This window comes from Scardinius erythrophthalmus (assembly GCF_964197995.2).
Source record: "Scardinius erythrophthalmus genome assembly, chromosome: 8".
Classification (NCBI taxonomy): Eukaryota; Metazoa; Chordata; class Actinopteri; order Cypriniformes; family Leuciscidae; genus Scardinius; species Scardinius erythrophthalmus.
The window spans coordinates 8309305-8331646 of NC_138228.1; the positions used below are offsets into that span (position 1 = coordinate 8309305).

A 22342-nucleotide genomic window follows, 5' to 3' on the forward strand; every position below is an offset into this window, starting at 1 on the left:
ACGTGCTGAATGTCAGTGGTGTACTCAGAGATGGCAGCGAGCTGACTCTGCTGTCGACCAGACCATGGCTCCGAAGACTTGGCCATGGCAAACGTCAGCGGCTTGTGGTCAACAAAAGCTGTGAACCAACAGGAAACGGAAATTGCGGGTGGCGAGGGAAAGACCCTGGAGCTCCCTGTCGAAGGCACTGTATTTCCTCTCGTTGTCACGGAGCTTCCTGCTGAAAAAGGCCAGCGGCTGCCAGGCTCCAAAACTGCAAGGCTGGCGACACTGCTTGGCCTTGGCCCCAAACCTGGAATGGTAATAACACCACCCGTCCTTTACGCTGTCGGCAGGCCATCACAGCATGAAAAATGTTAACCTATTCTATTACACCCAATAAACAAAATAATGAACATTTAATAGCATCATGTGCAGAGATGTATAGTAACGAAGTAGAACTACTTCACTACTGTACTTAAGTACTAAAAGGCTGTATCTGTACTTTTCTAGAGTATTATTTTTTTCTCCTACTTCCACTTTTACTTCAGTACATATTTTCGGCGAGTGTAATACTTTTACTCCGATACTTTTTTTATGTGCTGCATCGTTACTCGTTACAATTATAAAAATGTTACGAATCATTCCAAACCCACATTATCACTGCCAGAGCGGTAGATGGCTCTGTCACCAGGTTTGATGAAGCTAGCCCAGCGAATCAAACGATCAAGAAGACCGCGCGTGCTCCCGTTCTGCCTTTCGCTCTGCTCTGCTGCCTTCCTCCAGTGAGAACACGTGGGCATTGTTAATTTGTTTCGAGATGGAAGAACCAGAACTTCGAGTGATCGTGGCGGTGAGGGTGAAGGAGACCACTCCTGGCCCTACTAGTCCATGTTTTCATTTGTCGGAGTGAAAGACAATTCAAATAGATTGAAGTGCGTAACTGTTAGCTGTCATGAGGACGCCGATGAACTGAATCATTCCTTGTTTAAATAGTTTAAAGTTAGGCTACTATTATATGTAATGTTATTACCTTGACAAACTATACATCATTAAAATGATATAAGACTCAAGTTTCAGTATTTGAGCACTATTTTATTCTGAGAAACTTATAGGGACAGTTATGTCTTAATTTATGTCAGTTATACATCAGGAAAAAATTGTCGATACCTTTAATATGAATTATGAGCGTCAGCCGCACCCATTCAGAAAAAAAAAAACTCATGTGCGGTCGTCATGAAAGTGCTTGACCAAACAACGTCCCTCAGGGCTTTTAGCTCAAAAATGTGCAGATTTTGATAGATTTCATAGGTTTACGTTAGATTTCTATAGAGAGGAATAATATTTATTTAAATTATTTTAACCAAAATGGGCCGATGTAATCATTATGAGCGCTGGATACTCTGATGTAGCCTACTGTGTTTTCAGTCCATACTGGCAGCCAGAGGGCGCCCTATGCACATTAGACCATATATGGAACACATGAAGAAGAGCCATTCCAGGAACTCCCTGACATAAACAAAGCTTCCAGAGATCGCAGTTACATGCTGGTAAATACACAATAAGCTGTAGAGAAAAAAGGCACAAGCAGGGAAGAGAAGAGAGGGATGCTTTAGAGGGGGAAGGGACATATTTGATCTGTTTTTGTTTACAAAGAGTTAAGCTCAGTGTGTTAAGGTGTTCTTGAACATTCATGTACTTGTACTGCTGCTTCAGCCAAATTAATTGTGTGTCCTAAACATTTGAAATAATATAAACAATATGATGTTCAAACTTTTGACTCTTTTCTTTAATAACTTCATAACACAATACTTGTACTTTTACTTTCAGTACTTGAGTAGTAAATTTTTAAATAAACTACTTGCAATACTTAAGTACAAAAAATGTTGAATACTTTAGTACTTCTACTTAAGTATTTTGCTTAAAGAGCACTTCAACTTCTACTCAAGTCACTTTTTTGATAGAGCACTTGTACTTTTACTCAAGTCTGGGTCTCTAGTACTTTATACATCTCTGATCATGTGACCCCTTTAAGGGTGAAGTGTGAGTTCATAATGTTGTCCCTGTATCTTTTATTTTAATTGCATTGTTTGGTTTAGATGAACATATATATAGCCAGTCAAAGGAGAGCTTTAATGAATTTTTTTTTTCCTATGACTGAGGTAAGAGCAAAGCTGTAGTTTTAGTTTACAGAAGTGGGAGGAGTCGACATAGCCCCTGTTCTTCAAGCAGTCATAACTTGCATTCAGCATTTTCCAGACCAAAAAGAATTTTGATAATGATGGAGGTCAACGTAAGCTTCTATTCCACATCTAACAACACTGCTGTGGGTTCAAAGCAGATTGCTCCTGCTGTAGTTCTGGGTTTGTGCTGTTTGGTGGGTTTGCCAAGCAACATCGCAGTAATCATCAGCATTGCTTGTGAGTGGAACAAAAATTTGAGCTTTACCTTAAGCCTAATGCTAAACCTTGCTGTCTCTGATGCTTTGCCCCTTTGCTTGGCTCCTGTCGTGCTGTGTGGAATACTGTTTGGATGGAAACTTGGCCTTTGGTCTTGTAGGATCCTGTTCTTCTTGGGTCACTGGAGTCTGTATGTTGGTGTCCTGACAGTCACCTCCATGAGTGTGCACCGCTATCACAATGTCATCAAGTCAAGGGTCACTAACAGGAAGCTACTGCACAGACTGGAAAGACGACACAGACACCTTCATCTGACTGGCATTTGGATACTAGCCTTTGTTTTTGCCCTACCAATATTTTTCACTCAAGGACTCAAAGACAAGGATGGATTGGAAAGATGTCAGAGGACAATGGAGTCACGGTCTGTAGTATTGACTGTTTTGCTTCTTGAGACCCTGTTTGGGTTCGTCATTCCATTTTTGACCATGTTAACATGTTATCTCTGGTTGCACAAAGGCTTGAGCCAAAAAGCCAAGAGCTCCAGTCTAACTCAAGCTCCACAGGACCAGAAACCCAGAAATCAGGGGGCAAACGTGAAGACTTTCAAGAAGAGACTTGTGGTCAGCATCGTTGTGGCTTTCTTTCTGTTTTGGACTCCTGTTCACATCATCAATGTGATTGATATAGTTACTACTCTGACTAAAGCATCTCATCCAGATGTTTATGCCCGACTGAAGTCTTTCCGTAGAGTTTATGGTGATACAATCAAGGCCCTGGCTTTGCTAAACTGCTGTCTGGATCCTTTTCTCTATGCCGTCTGTTCAGGAAATATTCTAAAATGTATCAGAAAGAAATGATTCAAAATTTCTGATTGGATTATTTACTTCCATGTTTTAAAGACTCCCTGTTTCCTCATTGGTGTTCTTGTGTGGTTTGCTGTAGATGAACTCATGCTGTTGATGGAGAAACAAAATTCAACATTCTTCTAACTGCATTTCATTTACATGCATCCATTTATACATACTGTCATATTTATCAACATGAAGAGAGTAAGTATAACATTGTAAATAATCACATAAAGATTTTTTTTATTATTTATTAATGATCACTGTCTCACAATTTGTGAAAAGATGACAAAATTAAAACCTATTAAGCACATAATTAATAAAAACAGTGTGATAAATATGCAATCAGTATCTGTAAAATTAAGTAATTAGCCAAATTTGATTAAATGTAGGGTTGCAAAATCCAGCAAATGTGTGATATTCTAGTACATGTCCTACATAACTTTATACTGCTCTGATATAATATAGCCTACTGAATATTATACTGCTCTGACATTATTGGCATTGTTGTAAAGCTTTCACATCTTTTGTTTAACACCCGAAGGGTGACCTTCTTGAGTGTCCTGATGTTATTATGTGTTGCTCAACTTGTCTCTGCAAAATCCCCCACAGGTGCCCATAGTGTTAGGTCAGGTGAAATGCATGTCCATTGAAGGATTGTCACTAGGGAATGAATAGAGTCATTGTCATGTTTAAAAAGTGCTGAACAACACTGGGAATAAGGAGAATGAGAATTGTGAATTCATGTCACCTTTAATTTAGCACAACTCCTCACTCCTTCAGCACTCATTCATAAGAACTTAGCTACCACTGTGGGGACTAGGAACTTCTCACTGCACTGCTCCCCTTTGCAATGTAATATGTCTTGGATGCTGTTAGATCCAAAATTATCGATTTGGTCTCATGAGACCAGAGTATGGATTACCAGAAGTCTATTTTTGGTAATATGGGCCTGGGAAAATTAGTTACTATGACTTAATGGGAAATGTTTTAAGGAGGTTATGTTGCTTTATTTGGCTAGGTGTTAGTTCCTGTGTGGACATCAACCATTGCATTTCACTTCTGTATGTTGCGACCTGCAGTGTGATGTGTGTGATATGAAACAGTCACTCTTCTCACAGCTTTTACCAGCTCTGAAACATTTCTCCTGCTCTTTTCTTAGCAAACAAAAATCTCTCATGAAATGAAAGCTTAAATTGAAGGCCTGATTGTTTCAGGGATTTGTCACAAGACCATTCTTTTTGAGTTTCTCCGTTACTTTTGCTTTGGTAATCCTCTTATACCAGTATCCACTTTTGTGCAAAAAAAAAAAAGTCTTCTAACAGTTCTCTCTCAAGTGGTTTCATTGTTGTCAGTATTAAGTATGAGAATGATTCAATGAGCTATATAACACTTTTAATTGTCAAGAAATTACTTGTTTAAATGTGTTGGTTCCACATACTCACCTGTTGATTAAAAACTGCCTTCATCTTACTTAAACATGTGTTTTCATTTTTGCAACACAACATAACAATTAAAAGATTCTTATAACACTTTGATAAGAATCTTAATTTCCTGATTAATATTGATATGCTAGCCTAGAAATAGAGACCCACCCTAGCGGCAGCAAATTTTTATTTTGCAGCCAGTGTCGTATAGCAACTTTTTGTTTCAAGCTCGGCTTGCGAGCTGGAAAAACCAAACTCTAGTCAGGCCAATCACATTGTGTAAAGAGTCGGTGGGTGGGCTTAATATATTGATGGCAGAGTTATGACAATTCCACGTGAATTCCCTGCTACTTGAAAACAAAAAAGAGCTGCTGCTGCTGGTGAACAGCAACCTTTCGAATCGTCTTTGGTCGCGACTCTGGAAGACTTGGAGTTAAGCTTTTCTTTGAGAAAAGAACAAAGAACTGCACTTAAGTCATTCTTAAAAAAGGAAGATGTGTTTGGAGTTTTGCCAACCGGATACGGCAAAAGTTTAATCAATCAACTGGCTCCGCTGGCGGGAAAACGCTCTGGTTGGTTGTAGCGCTATCCTATTGCTTGGGAATTTGAAAGACAACCGTTTATTCCGCCCCTCGGATTGAGCCGTGCCAATGGTGTGTTCCCAGACCCAACATCTTGATGTGGGTCTGGCTTGTCAGGCTATTGATATGCTTCATTGGTAAATGATCAAGCAGAGCTGTTGGAACATTATGGGTCCTATCATAAGTCTGGCGCAATGCGGCACCAGGCGCAACGCAAGTGTTTTTTGTTAGTTTCAGCCCGACACTCTAAGATGGCGCCTGTGTTCGGCTTTGCCTCTGTGGCTGGTTGTTCGTTCCGATTCATTTTGTTTGTTTTCTGCGCTATATTGCTACTAAGTTTGTCAACAAAAGTTGTGTCTACTGCATGGGTGTATGATCGACAAACATTGCTGTTAATCCGATCTTCTATGGTGGAGTGCGGTGATGGATATATCTGGAGTGGTATTGACAAGTTTGCAGCCCCGTTCGCATGTTCGACTGGAACTACTGTCTGTATGCGGCATGAAGAGTGCCTAATACGACCTACAAATAGACGGTGGAGAAAGCGAGGAAAAAGGGCAGGGAGACAGATTCATCTGAAAAATCTCTTTAAACTGGGGATCTTGGACTGCGACTACAGACCTTCATGTCTTTATTCTGTCTTCCCTGATGTCCCCATGGCTCTGGTTCCGGTGTACCAATGAAACTCTACCTCTGGTCGTGGTGTGTGTTTGGTGCATCTGAGGTCGTTGCCACGAGCCTCTTTCTCTGTTTCGGGTGTTCCTGCACCGCTCAGGATGGGTCTGACAAATGCCCGTTCAATTGCAAACAAGTCTCTTCTGCTCAGCGATTTATTTACCTCCAAAAGCATGGACTTCATGTTGCTTACGGAGACTTGGCAGAGGAATATGGAATACTATCACTTAAATGAACTCTGTCCTATGGACTGTAATTTTATCAGCACGCCAAGACTCACAGGTCGGGGTGGAGGTCTTGCTGTGGTTTTTAAAAAGCGTTTTATCTGCCAGTCAGTGAGCGCTGACACGTACTCTTCTTTTGAACTACAGGTTACTAAGGTGGGTCGCTCAAATTCATTTTACTGTATTCTAGTTTACCGGCCACCTGGACCAGTGACCTCTTTTCTTATTGATTTTTCTGATTTCCTATCATCTATTATTAAAACTGGATAAAGTGATTATTGCTGGCGATTTTAATATCCATGTGGATGATGATACTTGTAAAAATGCTTCTGAATTTGTAAATATTACTGAATCTTTTAACTTCACTCAGCATGTCTTTGGCCCTACGCACAACAAGGGACATACGCTCGATCTTGTCTTTTCTTATGGTGTAAATATTAATAATTTCTGTATTGAAGATGTACTTATTAGTGATCACAATTGCATCTTTTTTGATCTTGTTTGTGATGAGGATCCTCTCCCTGCTAAACGAGAGTCCTGTTCACGTTTGATTAACCAGCATACTGTGAAATTTGAGAAATTTTCAGCCGCATTCGACTCAAGCTTGGTTCTTATTTCAAAGGATGTAGACACTTGTGCACAGGATCACTGTACTCTGATTAGGCATGTGCCGGTATCAACTTTTCATGCTGCGATTAATTGATTGAGTTTTTACCACGGTATACGGTATTATCACGATATTTTAATTGCTCAAGAGAAATGAATGGATTGGTGGGGGGGATGTAGAAAAAAAACTACTAATAGTTTTTTAATAAAAACATTACAATAGTGATTGTCAAAACATTTGGTAACTAAATAGAATTTTACACAATTTTCACGCTTTCAATTCTTGGGATTTGATTTCAATCTTGATTCAGTATTGACTTTTTGGATAAATATTAGGTAGGCTACAGTAGATAGACGTTAATTTTTCTCAAGAAAAAATATATCTCACATAATGCTTTAAACATACAGAGAGCCCTGTCAGCTGGTATTATTAAAGGTTAAAATTAACTAATTAAATTAAATATAATTTGGTTTTCATTGTAATAACAATTATGACACAAGTAAAAATATAATGCAAATGTAATATAGTGCACATATTGTGCAAAATACTCCTCTCTATAGCTATTTTTGTCTAGTCAACTAATGGCTTTCCTGAGGTAAATGTAACGTTCTGTGACATAATTGTTCACCTGCAGTTTTATTAACCTCTTTCCGTGGTTGAAAAACACTGAATGATCGATATTATGTATGAGGCATACCTTTCGGTAAGTTGTAGCCTACTGTAACTTTAAATAAAAAGTAACAGATGATCGCTTGAACTGAGGCGCTACAGTGATCTGTCAAGTCACATTTACAAGCACCAAAACAGTATTTATTGTCTGAATTTCGTAATAAAATGGACAGAACATGAGAGCTGAGAATTGTTTTCATACCATAATAACCTGCTCTGTCTAGTCTGTCGGTCTCCGTGTCCTCTTTGCTCCGCGATTTTTCTCTGCGTGAGAAACTGCATGTGGCGCGAGAGCGTTTGAAAAGTGTAAATTGCGTGAGTCTCACGCTGAATGCGTATTGACAGCTCTGCTTTTAGAAGGGGGATAAATCGTCGGCAGCGTTCCTCCTTCCGTCATGCTTCTTCTCCATGTGAGGATTGTTTACATTAGACTAGAGCGCGCACTGCGCCGCATGCACACAGTGCCTACATGTGGGGATTGTTTACATCAGAGTGCGCACGTGTTTCGCGCAGCATACGCAGTGTTTGTTTAAGCGGTTGATGGAAAATAAGCTAATACGCGTTCTATAAATATAAATTCTGATCTATTATTTTTCACGGTATTTTGAAGTGCCCACGATAACAATATCGTGCATTTTCATTACCGCGATTTATCGCATTACCGAATACCGGCACATGCCTAACTCTGATGATCACTGATCATTAATGATCACTGTACTCTGCTGTTGGACAAAGTGGCACCTTTTAAAACTAGAGAAATTTCATCTGTCAATACATCACCGTGGATGAATGACGCCATTCGCAGCTTAAGGCGTGTCTGTCGGAGAACTGAGCGCTTATGGAAAGCGACTCAGCTACAAGTTCACCGCTTGTACCTTAAAGAGCTCTTTATGGACTTACACGAAATGATTATAGAGGCTAGAGCCTCTTATTTTAATAATCTGATTTCTGCCTGTAAAAAGAATCCAAAAGCTCTCTTTGAAACTATTAACAACATTGTTTCTCCTGCTGCATGTATTGTCCCTGTGTTTTCAAATGTTGACTGCAATCACTTTTTGTTTCATTTTGTGAACAAGGTTAGAGCTGTCAGGGCAGGCTTGGTTCCATCAGCAAACCATCATATAGTTAAAGATCAGAGACCTTCAATACTGGACTCCTTCTACCCCATTACCCTTTGCTTTTAAAATCCATAAATCATCTTGGCCCATGTTTGGTTTCAATTTTAAACCTATCTCTTCAGCTGGGCCAGGTTCCTAGCTGCTTTAAACATGCTGTTGTTCAGCCTATCTTAAAAAAGAGCAATCTTGATGCAGCTTCATTTGAAAACTATAGGCCTATTTCTAAATTGCCCTTTCTTTCTAAAATTTTAGAAAAGGTTGTCACGAACCAGCTAAATAATGTTTTGGATTCTCATAATATCTTTGATAAGTTTCAGTCTGGTTTTCGTAAAAATCATTCAACTGAGACTGTCCTCCTTAGGGTTTCAAATGATATTTTGATGGCTGCTGATGGGGGTAAATGCTCTGTGCTGGTTCTATTAGATCTTAGTGCAGCGTTTGATACCGTGGATCACTGCACTATGATTGATAGACTGAAAACAACTGTTGGCATTACTGGATCAGCTCTGGATTGGTTTTCCTCCTATATTTCAGACAGGAGTTTCTCTGTGTCCGTAGGAACATATATGTCAGACTCTGCTCCTTTGTCATGCGGTGTGCCCCAAGGTTCTGTGCTTGGCCCTCTGCTGTTCAGCCTGTATATGCTTCCTCTTGGGAAGATTATTGGTAGCTTTGGAGAAATATCATACCATTGTTATGCTGATGATATTCAATTATATTTATCTTTTAGCCCTGATAGGCTGGACAAACTGTCCTTGTTGCACAATTGCTTAGCCTCCATTAAAAATTGGATGGCAGACAACTTTCTGCAACTAAACCCAGACAAAACTGAGGTGCTGATTTTTGCACCGGACAACATTATTCCTAGGATTAGGCAGGCAATTGGGGCTCTATCATCCTCGGACCGTAATGTTGTGCGAAATTTGGGTGTCATTTTTGATAAATCTATGTGTTTTAGCAGTCATGTTAAATCTGTGGTTCGTTCCTGTTTTTTCCACCTCAGGAACATCGCTAAGATTAGTTCTACCAGAAAGACTCGGGAGAATTATTTCAATAAACCATACATTTATTGACAGCTCAGCAAGCTGATAATATACAAAGTCATTTGGCGTAGGCCCCGTCCGTAGTGCATAATCCGAGGGTATCGGATCTGCAATTCCTGCCTGAAGACGAAGGCAGGGCGCAGCCGACCCCCCCGGGAGGTATGGACAGGACCATCCTGGTGGTGGTGGGGAGGATGGGGGTAATCGTCGCTTCAGTATCTGCGAACTCAAACATGTGTAAGTACCGAGCTTTTTATACAATGAGCCTACAAATATGATTGGATAGAAATGAAGGCAATAGGTGACGTAGTAATTGAGTCTTCCCGGCAGAACTTATGCTAAAGCTTTCATATCTGTGGTTTCTAAAAAAGAGATGGAGATGCTTATTCACGCTTTTATTTCTTCTCGTCTTGACTTTTGCAATGTACTGTACACTTGTTTAAACAAATCCTCCATGGACAAATTGCAAGTGGTACAGAATGCAGCTGCAAGTCTTTTGAATAAGACCAACAGGAGATCACATATTACACCTATACTTATGGCTCTACATTGGCTTCCAATTAGTTTTAGAGTACAGTTTAAAATTTTAACCATTACTTACAGAGCCTTGCATGATCAAGCTCCCTCTTATATCCAGGATATACTGCATGTATACACTTCTGGTCGCTCTTTGAGGTCTTCAGGCCAAAACCTTTTAACTGTTCCTAGAACACGTTTTAAAACAAGAGGTGACCAAGCCTTTTGTGTGGTGGCTCCAAGGCTCTGGAACTCTCTTCCATTAGCCTTGAGAGCGTTGGACTCTGTGGAAGCTTTTAAAAAACGCCTTAAGACGCATCTTTTTAGACAAGCATTTAATTAGCAATATGGTTTTGTATGTTTTTGTGTATGTGTATATTTGTATGTAATGTGTATGTGTATATCTGTTATGTGTATATTTTAATTTTGTGAAGCACTTTGTGACCTTTTTGTCTGTGGAAAGTGCTATAGAAATAGAGCTTGCTTACTTACTTACACAGTTAACTTTTTCACGTCCTGTGCCACATTGTTTAAATAGCAAATGCATTTGCACCTATTTGTGCACCCATGGGTGTGCTCGTCTGAAAACAAGGTTTGTTCGAGCGCATTGTTGGCATGTTGCTATTTTGAGGCAACTGAAATAGACTGCGCCATTGACCAACAAAAGTATTTTGGCGCAGTATTTTTTTATTTTTATTTTAAGGGCGCATTAGTAATATGCGCCTATAGGCGGGTGCACAATGTGCGTACACTCTGCTTATTACACACACAGGGTGCACATATTTGCAGCAGCACACAAACTAGCCAAATATTAAAAAAATAAAAGTATTACAATGTAAAAGATTAATATTGTGTACATAAAGATATGGTGGAATCCAGCTTGTCTCATAGATGACCTGCTCACGTGGATTCGGACACGCCCTAAGTGCACTTGCCCTGTGCGCTTTAGACCATGCGCTTAGGTTGTTAAAATAGGGCCCTATATCTTCAAGGAACCCTAATATGTCTTCTGTGTAAGGAGTAACATATGTGTATATATATTTGTGTGTGTGTGTATAAATGTGCTGTTAAATTATTGAAGTACCCCTGATATTTTAATCTAATATTTCATATAAGATAAATATTTTAGTTAAATGGGCTTTGGGCTGGTTGTCTGGTTTAAACTGTATATGTTGAGTTAGGGGGTAGGGGGAGACCAGGGAGTGTTGTAACACATGGGGTCAGTTGTAACACTGTCAGTTTGACAAGTCAGAAAAGAGCTGTGGTGATGTCATCAATATCATACACTCGCATCACCCTTTTGAATTCACTGGATAAGTGGCATGTTACTGTAAGCAACATTGTACATTTTATGACCAAATAAGTATGAAGTAAAAAATCTTATCAAGATTTATTTATTTCTCCCTAGCAATCATTGTATTGTAGACAGTTATTTGACTTGCATAATCTAAAACTGTTTCTCTCGTTTAATTTGATGCTTTGCATTCTTGCTCAATTCAAACCCACATGCTAAAACAGTTAGATAAGTTATGGCTGTTTGGGGTGGGGATAGTTGAAACAGTTAAAAAAATTACAACCAACCCCTTATGACAGTTCCAAATATAAATCACATCCCTTTTTAAGACAAAAACATGTGATTTTTTTGTTGCACTTTGAGGGATTTGCGGTAAATATGACTCCATCATAGTTTATGCTCATGTCTTATCAGATAAAAACATTATCCACATCAATTGAGCATGTATTATTTTTTGTGCACATTTGTGCATCTCGGCATTTTCATCCAGAGTTTTTATGTGATATCCCAAAATTCACATAAAATAGGTGGATGGCAACATAACTAGTGACTGAACTGTTATGTGACAAGAATACAGTACAGACAAACACACACACGGCAATAGTTTTTTGTGCATAAATTTTGCATAAATTTAGATTGTGTGTATTTCAGCAAATTACCTTTCATTGTTACATCTATCCCCAGCCTGTTGTAACAACGGAACTCTTTGTGTTTGACTCACATAATCTGTGATTGTGTTGTATGTGTCCAAGTGTGTTATATTTGTATCAGACAAATGTGGCTACCTTGTATCAAATTTTGAGAAATCTAGCACAAACAACCACTGAGTTACCGATGTTCAAACAAAAGGTGTTACTTTCATCCCCGGTCTCCCCTAAATGTTTAGTACAAGGGCTACATTAAGAGTAAACGGAAGAACATAAGAGAAAGAAATGTGTGAAAACCACAGACCAGAAAGAACATCAAGAGGAAGAATGTTAGGGTGCATCAACATCATTGATGCCATATAGGACCAAGTTCAAGAGACTTCCTGCAAAATGAGGTTTGGACAGTGCGATTGACAATGGAGATAACCCTGCAAAAGTTGGTTTGAGTTGATTTATTTAGCTTGTTGCTTAACTGATTGTATGTGTTGCTACTTTATTATTTTACTGTATCCACAATAAATTATTTACTGCGAATGTGCAAGACTTCAAATGCATTAGATGCAATTGGTAAACAAATAGAAGATGAACAAAGTGCAGTAAAGCCTAAAACTATTTGTGCAGAATTTTCCGTACAGCATCATGGGTAATGTAGTATTTCAACACAAATTCCATTTTTAAATAAAGTTATTTTAAAAAATAAGCTGAAATAATGCGAACAGATAACTTCAACAAAATCATGTACCATCGATTAACAACTTCGTAGCTCACCAGAGGTCTGTAAAGGTTTATTTGTTATTGTTAAAACATTTTTTGGCGTTTTTGCCTTATATTATGATAGGACAAGTAGCCTAAGTAGACAGGAAGCAAAGTGGGAGAGAGAAAGAGCATAGATATCATATAAAGGCTAGATGTCTTAAGGCGGAGTCACTTCCGGCATCACCGGTGGCCATCTTACTACAGGGCTCTGTGAATTAAGGTGAGTGATCAGCATGCACACAAATCCTCTTATCTCGGTGAAATCTTGACGGATTTACAAACGGTTTGGTTTCTTACAAACGTCATTACCGTGGCTATAATTCTTTCATATGGAAGTTCATTTGTATAATTTTTCATATGTATGCAGTTTCATAGCTACATCTCTGACGTTTATAACAAACCAAACCATTTGAAAATCGGTAGAAAATTGAGCAAGTTATGGTTATTTAAAAGTACATGCACCATGTTACGAGTGAGCGAGCACCCTGTCGTAAGATGGCCGCCGTGTGCGGCCGTCGACCTCCATTGGCCAGCAGCGCGGACGAGACATCTAGCCTTTATATGATATCTATGAGAAAGAGAGGGAGACGGGATCAGGAAAAGCCCACAAGCAGAGACTCAAGCTGTGTCCCAATGTGAAGGCTGCATCCTTCGAAGGACGCACCATGTAGCCTTCGTAGGATTTCCTAATTGCGCAACCAGGTGTTCCTGATCACCGCTCCTAGCGCCAAGCAACGGTGCGAGAGGACAGCTGCCATCCTGATAATTCATTTGATATAATTAAGTAAACAGCTATGGAGCCAGAATTGGCTATTGTTATTTTTATGTTTTACATTTTTACTGGAGGACATGTATTTTCGGCTTAGCCAAGACCATGGCCAGTTAAATTAAGCTGGTTTGAGCCGGATTACACTTTAAACTGTTCAAGTATTGGGTGTTAACTTACATAATGTAATGATATATGAAAAGAAAACTTACATAGGCCTCTATATATTCAAAGGTTCAAATGTTCACTTATATCTTACCTTGATGCGATATTGTAGGCAAGTGTATTATTTTTATTATGTACACAAATGGACCATGGTGAACATATTTACACAGGTTTTCAACCCTGTTTGAATATAAAACCCAGTTGAATTTAAAAAAGCCCAGTGCAAACGTTACTCCCGCTCGTCATCGGCAGCTTTCAGTTACCAGGCGACAAGAATAATTCCTCCGTAGGCTAGACCGGTCCGAGCGCTTCAGATGCACCCTTTGATATGGGACACAGCTGTAGTTAGCAACGATTTGTTAATATTGTGACACTAGGCCTACATTTTGTTACTTTAATTTTCGGAACTACATACTTTAAGTATTCATGTACAAATGTGAAGTAACCTACTGAAGTACTTTTTTTTCCTCACAGGACAGCTACACTAAAATTATGTTTTTACAATATGATGCATTGTTTTACATTAAACTACACAAAAGTATATAGTTTAAATGTAACAACCTTGAAAATATTCAGAAGTAAAATATATGCAGTAATGCAGTAGTCACCAAATATAAATGCAAAACCATCATAAAATTTATTTTTTTCCTGCAGAATACATACCTTTAGTTTTACTCTTGATACATTAGAGTATGCAAGATAATTTTGCCTAACTAAGGTTTGAAATATATGACTAGTAGTTTTTCCCCAATGCCGTATTAGTAGTTATGAAAAGTACTTTTTTCATTAATATACTCTTTCTGAAAACACCTCAGTGACATGGCAGCCGTCGATTGAGTCAGCCCTGCAAACCTGTTGGTAGACAACTTAGTAGATAGTGTAAATATGCACTCAAACACTCTGGAGACCATCCCAGGTGATGTCCCACCAGCAGGAGGCCTTCCCAGGGTCTCTATTGTGGAGCCCATCCCGGTCCAGCAGCACCACCAGGCTCTCCCTGCTCAGCTGAATAAAAGTCTACATCATTTTTTCTTATTTTATGTACTGTACATTTGAATGTTTATGTTGATTTTGATATGTTTAACGTATGTTGGAAAAAGTACTTTTATGTAACCAAAAAACAAATGATTTTCATTTACCAATTTTATAAAAAAAAAAAAAAATTGTCAATTTAGAGAAAAGGACAAATAGAATTTGTCATAATGTAGAAATTATGACTGTCATTACAAAAATCAACAATGTCCAGAACAATTCATTCTCTTTTATTTACACATTTAAAGGGACAATAAGTAACTTTTTAGGTATTTTATTATCTAAAATCAATATTTTTATTCATAAATATGTCCTCAATGGTGTACAAATACCTCTGCCAATGATCTGACTTATCCTCGTAAACGAAGAATTTATTATCTTTATATACATAGGACGGGTAAGTCCACGGAGGCTTCCATGTAGTTCCGCCATCTTGAAAAACTATAATAGCAGAGAGGGACATAAAGTACTAGGCCAACGCGTTTCCACAACGCGTTTTCGTTCAGAGCCCGCGTCACGTGACTGAAACCAGCAGAAACGGAGCAGAGCAGTGAGAGGCGCTTTTGTCACTGCCCCGGCAAGTTTAAAAGGCTGCACTGCACGGTTAAGTCACAGGATAACGAGTCCTCTTCGTCGAAAAAGTCCACAATAAGACCGTAAAAGGAATCCTGATCGGAGATTACAAAAACAAGGGTTAGGCTATTAATTATTATAATGTCGGGATAGCTAATGCAGGAGAAAGCTTTCAAAAGAGACGCTGGAGTTGGCTGCTTTCTTCTCGACAGGTAAGTCAATGTCACGGTCTTAATTACAGGCTTTTTATTTTTATTTTTTTATTAGCCTATAGGTTATAGACCAGCGTTTCCCAGCGGGGTGACGCGGCACCCTGGGGTGCTTCTGGTGAGAGCAGGGGTGCTGTGTAAAAAAAAAAACAATTTTTTTACCATCAATCTGGGAGGAAGTCTCTAATAACAACAAATAATGCGCACAAATTTATAATAAAAATGCAAATCATAAGTTTTCGGCGTTGAATTGCGGAGGTTGCGTTTGCGTGTGATTTTATTCCCGTGCCTTATTCCCAGTGCGTCCACATAAAGCTGCCTATTTTTCATTGATGCGCTTACAGTCAAATACACACGAAAACATTGTCACAACGTCCGTCTCGCCGCGTATTCACATAAACACATCGGTTATGTCCGTGCTGCTGTCAACGCAATGCGTGCGATTAATGTTTTTCAGTTTAACACGTTAAAAATATTTAACGCAATTAAAGCAGCATTTTTTTTCTGTCATCCTTTGGCTAGCGTTACATTATATAGTCACGTTCTTCTTAATGCAAATGCTTCTAACCATGAAAGCGAGAAAATACAAGAGAGAATGCGCTGTCCTGTGATGCTGACACGACGCACGCCAGACTCGACTTCTCTTTCGCGCTTTCGCTTTGAGTATCCTCATCAGAGCAGTCTTAAATTAGTTAAGTCTTAAATGAACGTTAAGAGTTGTGAGAAAATGGGACGCGTGTGGGATCCACATGTGACAGTGCAGCAGTGACATCAGAATCAAATAACACTTCATTCATAAAAATATGCCATTAAACAATTATTTGAAATATACTGTCTTTATGATGTTTCTACATTAATTTGGAGATTTACTGTGAAATTATTAGGCTACATAAAATATAGTAAAAACAAGCTATCTTGTATGACAGTAGGCCTATAAGTTCTTCCCTGTGGTATTGAAAATTGATACATTTATTTATTTATTTATTGCTCAAGTCATACATAAATGTTTCATTCATTCATTCATTCATTTATTCATTCATGCATTCGTAACATGCATGAACGAAGAAAAAAAAAGGAACCGGAAGAAGAAAATCTTATGATACCTGTCATTTATTTGTGCACATCAAAAAAAAAAAAAAAAAAAATCCCAGCACATTTCAAGGTATAGTATCAAAGTAGTATCGTGACAACACTAGTGTAGGGTGCCACACATTTTTTTTAAATTTCAAAGGGTGCCTTGACTGAAAAAAAGGTTGGGAAACACTGATATAGACAGTAGAACATAGTTAAAAGTTAAACAGGCTCTTTGATGAATAGCAGCTATTGAGTAAAGAGAAGGCCCTATAAACAAGGTTGTAAGTTTTGTTTGTTCAAAACTGTAACATTCGTTTGTTCGTTGTGTCAAGTTGTAGTTTGTTTGAAATAACAAACCAGTTCACCCGAAGGAAAACTCGATGAAGTGCTATTAGAGGACATCCTGTCATAGCTTTTTGGTACATAATGGCTACCGTAGATGCAACACACATTTGAAAATGCGAGGCGCTAGAGAGCACTATTCATTTGATTGCAAAATACAATTTCACCACTAGATGGGAGAAAATCCCACTTAGTGTCCCAAAAATAAATAATGTACAGATTTTTTCTTTCCTTTTAAAAAAATAAAAGTGAAAAAAAGTTAAACAAGAATATGTAGAAAAAAAATATTTTTCAATCATTCTCTCAAGAAGAGAAAACAGTCTGTCCATCCTCTCCCTTCTTTTTTTTTATTCTGATATTAATAAAAATGATGTTATTTCAGCCAGCGCACATACCTGTATTTTCTTCCTGTTTTCGGTCGAAGTCCATAGTAATCGATTGTCGAGTTCACGCGCGTGATCATAGGTAACTAAACCTATGCGTGTGAACTCGACAATCGACTACTGTGGACTTCGACCGAAAACAGGATGTAAATACAGGTATGTGCGCTGGCTGAAATAACATCATTTTTATTAATATCTTTCACATCTACTGCAGTCAGATTCACCCGTGTTCACTCCGAAGGAATCACTCACATTGGCTGTGCACTTGTAATGACACATCAAGGATGTTAAGAGGCTAAAAGCAGGTTTAAAACTTGCCCCACTGAAGTCAACAGCGTGCAAATTTTAATAAGAGGATAACACGGTGTAGGCAACACCGATTTTTGTCGTTGTTCTCTGTACTGACAGCACTCCAAATTTACAAAAAAATGAGCTCAATGTTAAAACTGACCGGAGTTCTCCTTTAACATTAGTGCATTGTTAACACTGCAAAATATGACACATCAGGACATGCATACAAAATACTTCAGAAAAACATATTTCTGGATACTCAAATTTGGTTAAAACCTTTGTAGACACAGCTTGCATGACAGCACTACAAAAACACATAAAAGTGAAACCCCATTGCCTTATCTACTGCTTTTCTTATTGTTGTGGGCTTTATAGGGTGAGTGATATTTCTTATAATACACAAGTGAGATAGACTAGTGCAAATATTACAAATAGATCGTTAAACTAATATTAGCACAATTTTTGCTTCAAACCACCTGACAAATGAAACCACACAATGGTGACAAAAGAGTTATGACGTTTATAAGAAAGAAAAGCATGTGGCTTTTAACTCTGGTTTCGCTATTTGAGTAAATGAAAACATAATACTTACATTTAAATGTGAATTTGCTGTCCACCACTGAACTCTAGTCTCGGCCGCCTTTAAAAAAAAAAATAAATAAAATGCCGTCGTCACTGGCGCGCAATGACTTATAGGATAGGATAGGATGCTAAGGATCCTTTTATGTATCCTTCCTTTCACGGGAAAAAGAAGGGTGCATTTGGCGTCGCTTTTGAATCAGGGTAGCCTTCGTCGCGCCGCGATGACCGACCTTCGAATACGGCCTTCGAAGGATGCAGAATTGAATTGGGACAGCCTTCATTGCGTCGCGGTGACGCAATCGGCCTTCAAATGCGACCTTCGAAATATGCAGACTTTGAATTGGGACATCCTTTGTCGCGCCGCTGTGAAGCAATCAGCCTTTAAATGCGGCCAATCGGCCTTCAAATACGGCCTTCGGAGGATGCAGCCTTCACATTGGGACACAGCTTCAAACTCAGGACGGCCGAAGCACAACATTGTTGTACATCAGCAAGCTGACCACTAGGCCATTGGAACCATGAAGTTTGTGTCAGTTTTGTAAATGTTATATCCTCATTTTTTAAGAAACAGGGGGGGAACAGAATCCGATGGCAAACCATCCAGCTGTCGGAATCAGTTCCCCCACCCACATGATGAGAGATTTTGATGTAGTGGCTTAAAAGATGCTGATTCTATTCTGTGTGGGTATGGAGCAGAACCAGCATCAGTTTGAAAAATATTAGAACATAATTGTGTGAGAAACATGGGGGGAACAGAATCTGACAGGAATAATTTCAGCTGTCAGATTCCATTCCCCCACCCCCATGACTTTCTTGATGTAGTGGCTTAAACGATGCTGATTTCTATTCTGTGTGGGTATGGAGCTTAACCAGCATCAGTTAGATAAATATTAAAACATAATTGTGTAAGAAACCTAAGGGGGAACAGAATCCGACAAAAAAAACTTCAGCTGTCAGAATCCGTTCCCCCACCCCCATGACTGTCTTTATGTAGTGGCTTAATCCTCCATCCAACCTTCCTCTGCCGTCTCGTGCGGCCTGTCTGGAGTCTCTTCCTCAGCTGAGAATTTGAGAGGGGAGGGTGACGGGCGGGACTGGATGTGGCCCCGTTCAGGTGTGCCTGACTGATAGGCTGAGATGTTGTTGTTGTTGGTCAGCATGTCTGGAGTATGGGGAACGGGTGGTAATGGTAGCTGCTGTTGTTTGTTTGTCCGTTTGAAGAGCAAAGAGGCATTACCATGGAGAAACGATGCTAACTGCTTAGTGTCATCGGGCACGCCGCGGGCACACATGACCAGCCGGTCTAGGTCGTCCCCACCGGTGCCTGTAGATGGTGCCATCAAGGCTGCGGGCGACCAGCCCAGAGAGTCCAGTGCCTGACTGTACCTCACCAGACCTTGGAAGGCCTCTTCCATCTTCTGCACCTGCTTGCCATAGCAAAATCCCAAAATTAAATTAACTCTGCTCAGAGAACATTTGGTCCCTCTCTACAGAGAGTTAAAATAACTCTGAATCAGAGTTAAAGTTAATGAGATACTTAAGTGATTAATTAAGTGATGATTGGGCATTAATGATGAACACCTGCTGTCAACAAGCAGAATCACTGAAGGAAAGAGAAACAACAAGAACAGAAAAAAGGAGAAACACAAGAACTAAAACTGACTTCCAGCCACAGCCTTAGATGAAATCAACTGAAGATAAAAGAAAACATTAAATCTCCGAAGATCTCAGAAGAGGAGGATTAAACAACTCCACAAACAGCATTACCAGCTTCACTTATTACTAACCAGACTGACTTTATTTCTGTCAGACGTCTACAGATGTTGACGATTTATTTTTACCATAGCACGTAATTTGTTGCAAAGAAAGACAGAAGCAAAAATGATCATGTGATATAGTTTTCAACAACAAAAAGTAGAATAATGCACTTATCTCATCACTGTCCAAAGTGGTTATTTGATGTTAATACATCAATATAATACATCAATACAATACAGTTGCCATAGTCAGAGTTCAGATAAAACATCAGCTAATGATGATGCTCGTTAAAGATTTTAGAGGGTTTTAACCCCCCTAAATTTCCACCCAGCCCCCCTAAAAATTTGCTATTAACTGTACACTAATTCGTGATCGCCTCATGTTGTTAAAAGTCATATGAACCCGGCTCCTCCCAGTATTATCTCTGCAGTGTCAGAACAAAAGCAGAGGACAACGTGTGTGCATTTATTGATAGATCGTTATGATATATATATATGCATCTGTGTAGTTCTTTGTTTGTCATAAATGCAGTTTACATGATATGATGATATGACGGTTTCCCACTGTAAAATTTGGGCTTATTTATTTATTTATGAAATTCCTTTCATCCAAACGGCATGAGACTTTGTGACTTTTCCTACTCTTGCTATAGGCTACTTCATACTTCAGTGCAATAAAATTGATTTAAATATATATATATATTATTTTAATATTAATTTGATAATAAATCCAAAGGCAAAACACGCAATAAGTGACCATGCACGATGAGCGCTGCTCTTATGATCTTAACGCTGACTTCTCTGATTGGATCCCACTTCAGAAAAAAACCAATGTGTTTTTATTATTATTTTAACAACTTCGAAAACACAATTGCAGATTTTAAATGAACACATGCATGTATACATTATTACAAAAGTAGTATTATAAAAATAATTGTTTGGATTGAGTGTGCCCAGCCGCAGTTTATTGCATCACTTAATTTCGTGTCTTTTTGATTAGCTGTCAAATACTGAGTAAAAATGAAAAGAAACAGGTCTATTCAATCTTCCCTGGATGTATTTTTAACGAAGAAATTAAATAATAGCAATCAGGAGAATGGAAGCTGCAAAAAAAAAAAAAAAAAAAAGGACCAAGGACCAAGGACTGTAGTGTTGTCAGCAAACCGATAGGCTACACTCATGCAATAAAAATTGCACTGCAACAAAAAGGTAAGACATGTGTTTTATATTAAATGATGTTCACTGTGAGTTTTAATTGATAGTGTAATTGAGTTAATAGTGCATCGTGCATTTTGTTTGGTATGTAATGTGAGTTATATCGTTCGGAAATGTCGTTGTTCTATGTAGGCCTGCTCAGAGGGAATGCCATACTCTAGGTTTTTGTGAAACGCCGCCACTGTCTACTCTGCTAGTGCTATATTTCACAAAGCTCAGTCAGTCAGTCAGTCAGACAGACAGACAGACATAACCTTTGTAAGATATGCGCTCGTCTCAACAAAAACTACATGCAGAGTTTTTAAACATCTCGTGTGGAGAAAATATCGTTTATTCTGGGCAGAATAGCAAGCCATGGCAAAAAGCAGGATAACTTGTATGCTATAGCCTACTTCAGAGGAAAACAAATTTGCCGAGTTAAAACAGAGTTTGTGTTGTTGAATCATACTTTTTCTACATCTTAAAATATAGAGCTCATGACAAATAAAAGCAAAAACCAGTGTGAATAACAATATCTTAAAAGAAACTAGAGAGTGGCAAACTTTTAAGTAGGGTTCAAGTTTTTATTAGTTGTACAGTTTGACGTGTAAAGCTTTTTCTCATACACAGATACGGCCTATTTATGAATGAAATTCATGCATTTATTTATCATTTAAACTGAAGCAAACAGAGATAGAGAGTAGAAAAGACTTATTATCCTGTCGCCCCCTCTAGTGGACAGCATTGAGTATTACGGCCTTCTTTGCTCAGATAACACAAGTCAATGGATTTTTTGGGAAAGTAAGTATGTCCAGTTAGAAAAGATATAGTCAGACCAGTCTGAAGGTCTGAGCTGAGTTTGGTGAAGAATTAAAGTTCTAGGTTGAGTCAATTTCTCATAATAATAATAAATAATAATAATGTTTAAATATATGCTGGCTTTCTCAAGCCAACATAATAAAGAAAACTCAGAGAAACATTGACCAATTCAGTATGTAATAAAATTGTATTAGTTTTATAATAAAACTAATAACATTTTAGAGGTATCCTGTGCTCTTCAACCGACATGATTTTAATTAATCCCAAACCTGCTAATTTTGATAGTATTAATGTACGTTCACTGATTCTAGCTTCTCTCTTTTCTGTCTCTTTCTTTTTATGTTAACTGAGTAGGCTACACATGCTTACATTCAT

General features: G+C 38.6%; 1 protein-coding gene across 1 annotated transcript; it reads left to right on the forward strand.

Annotated features, from left to right (window-relative positions):
* Window positions 1–2260: 2260 nt before the first annotated feature.
* On the forward strand, window positions 2261–3235 carry LOC308694928 (leukotriene B4 receptor 1-like; the record flags this gene model as incomplete). The annotated part of the gene is made up of 1 exon (XM_081372741.1): window positions 2261–3235. One exon carries the CDS (start codon window positions 2261–2263, stop codon window positions 3233–3235), a length of 975 nt encoding a protein of 324 aa, XP_081228867.1.
* Between the last annotated feature and the right edge of the window lie 19107 nt (window positions 3236–22342).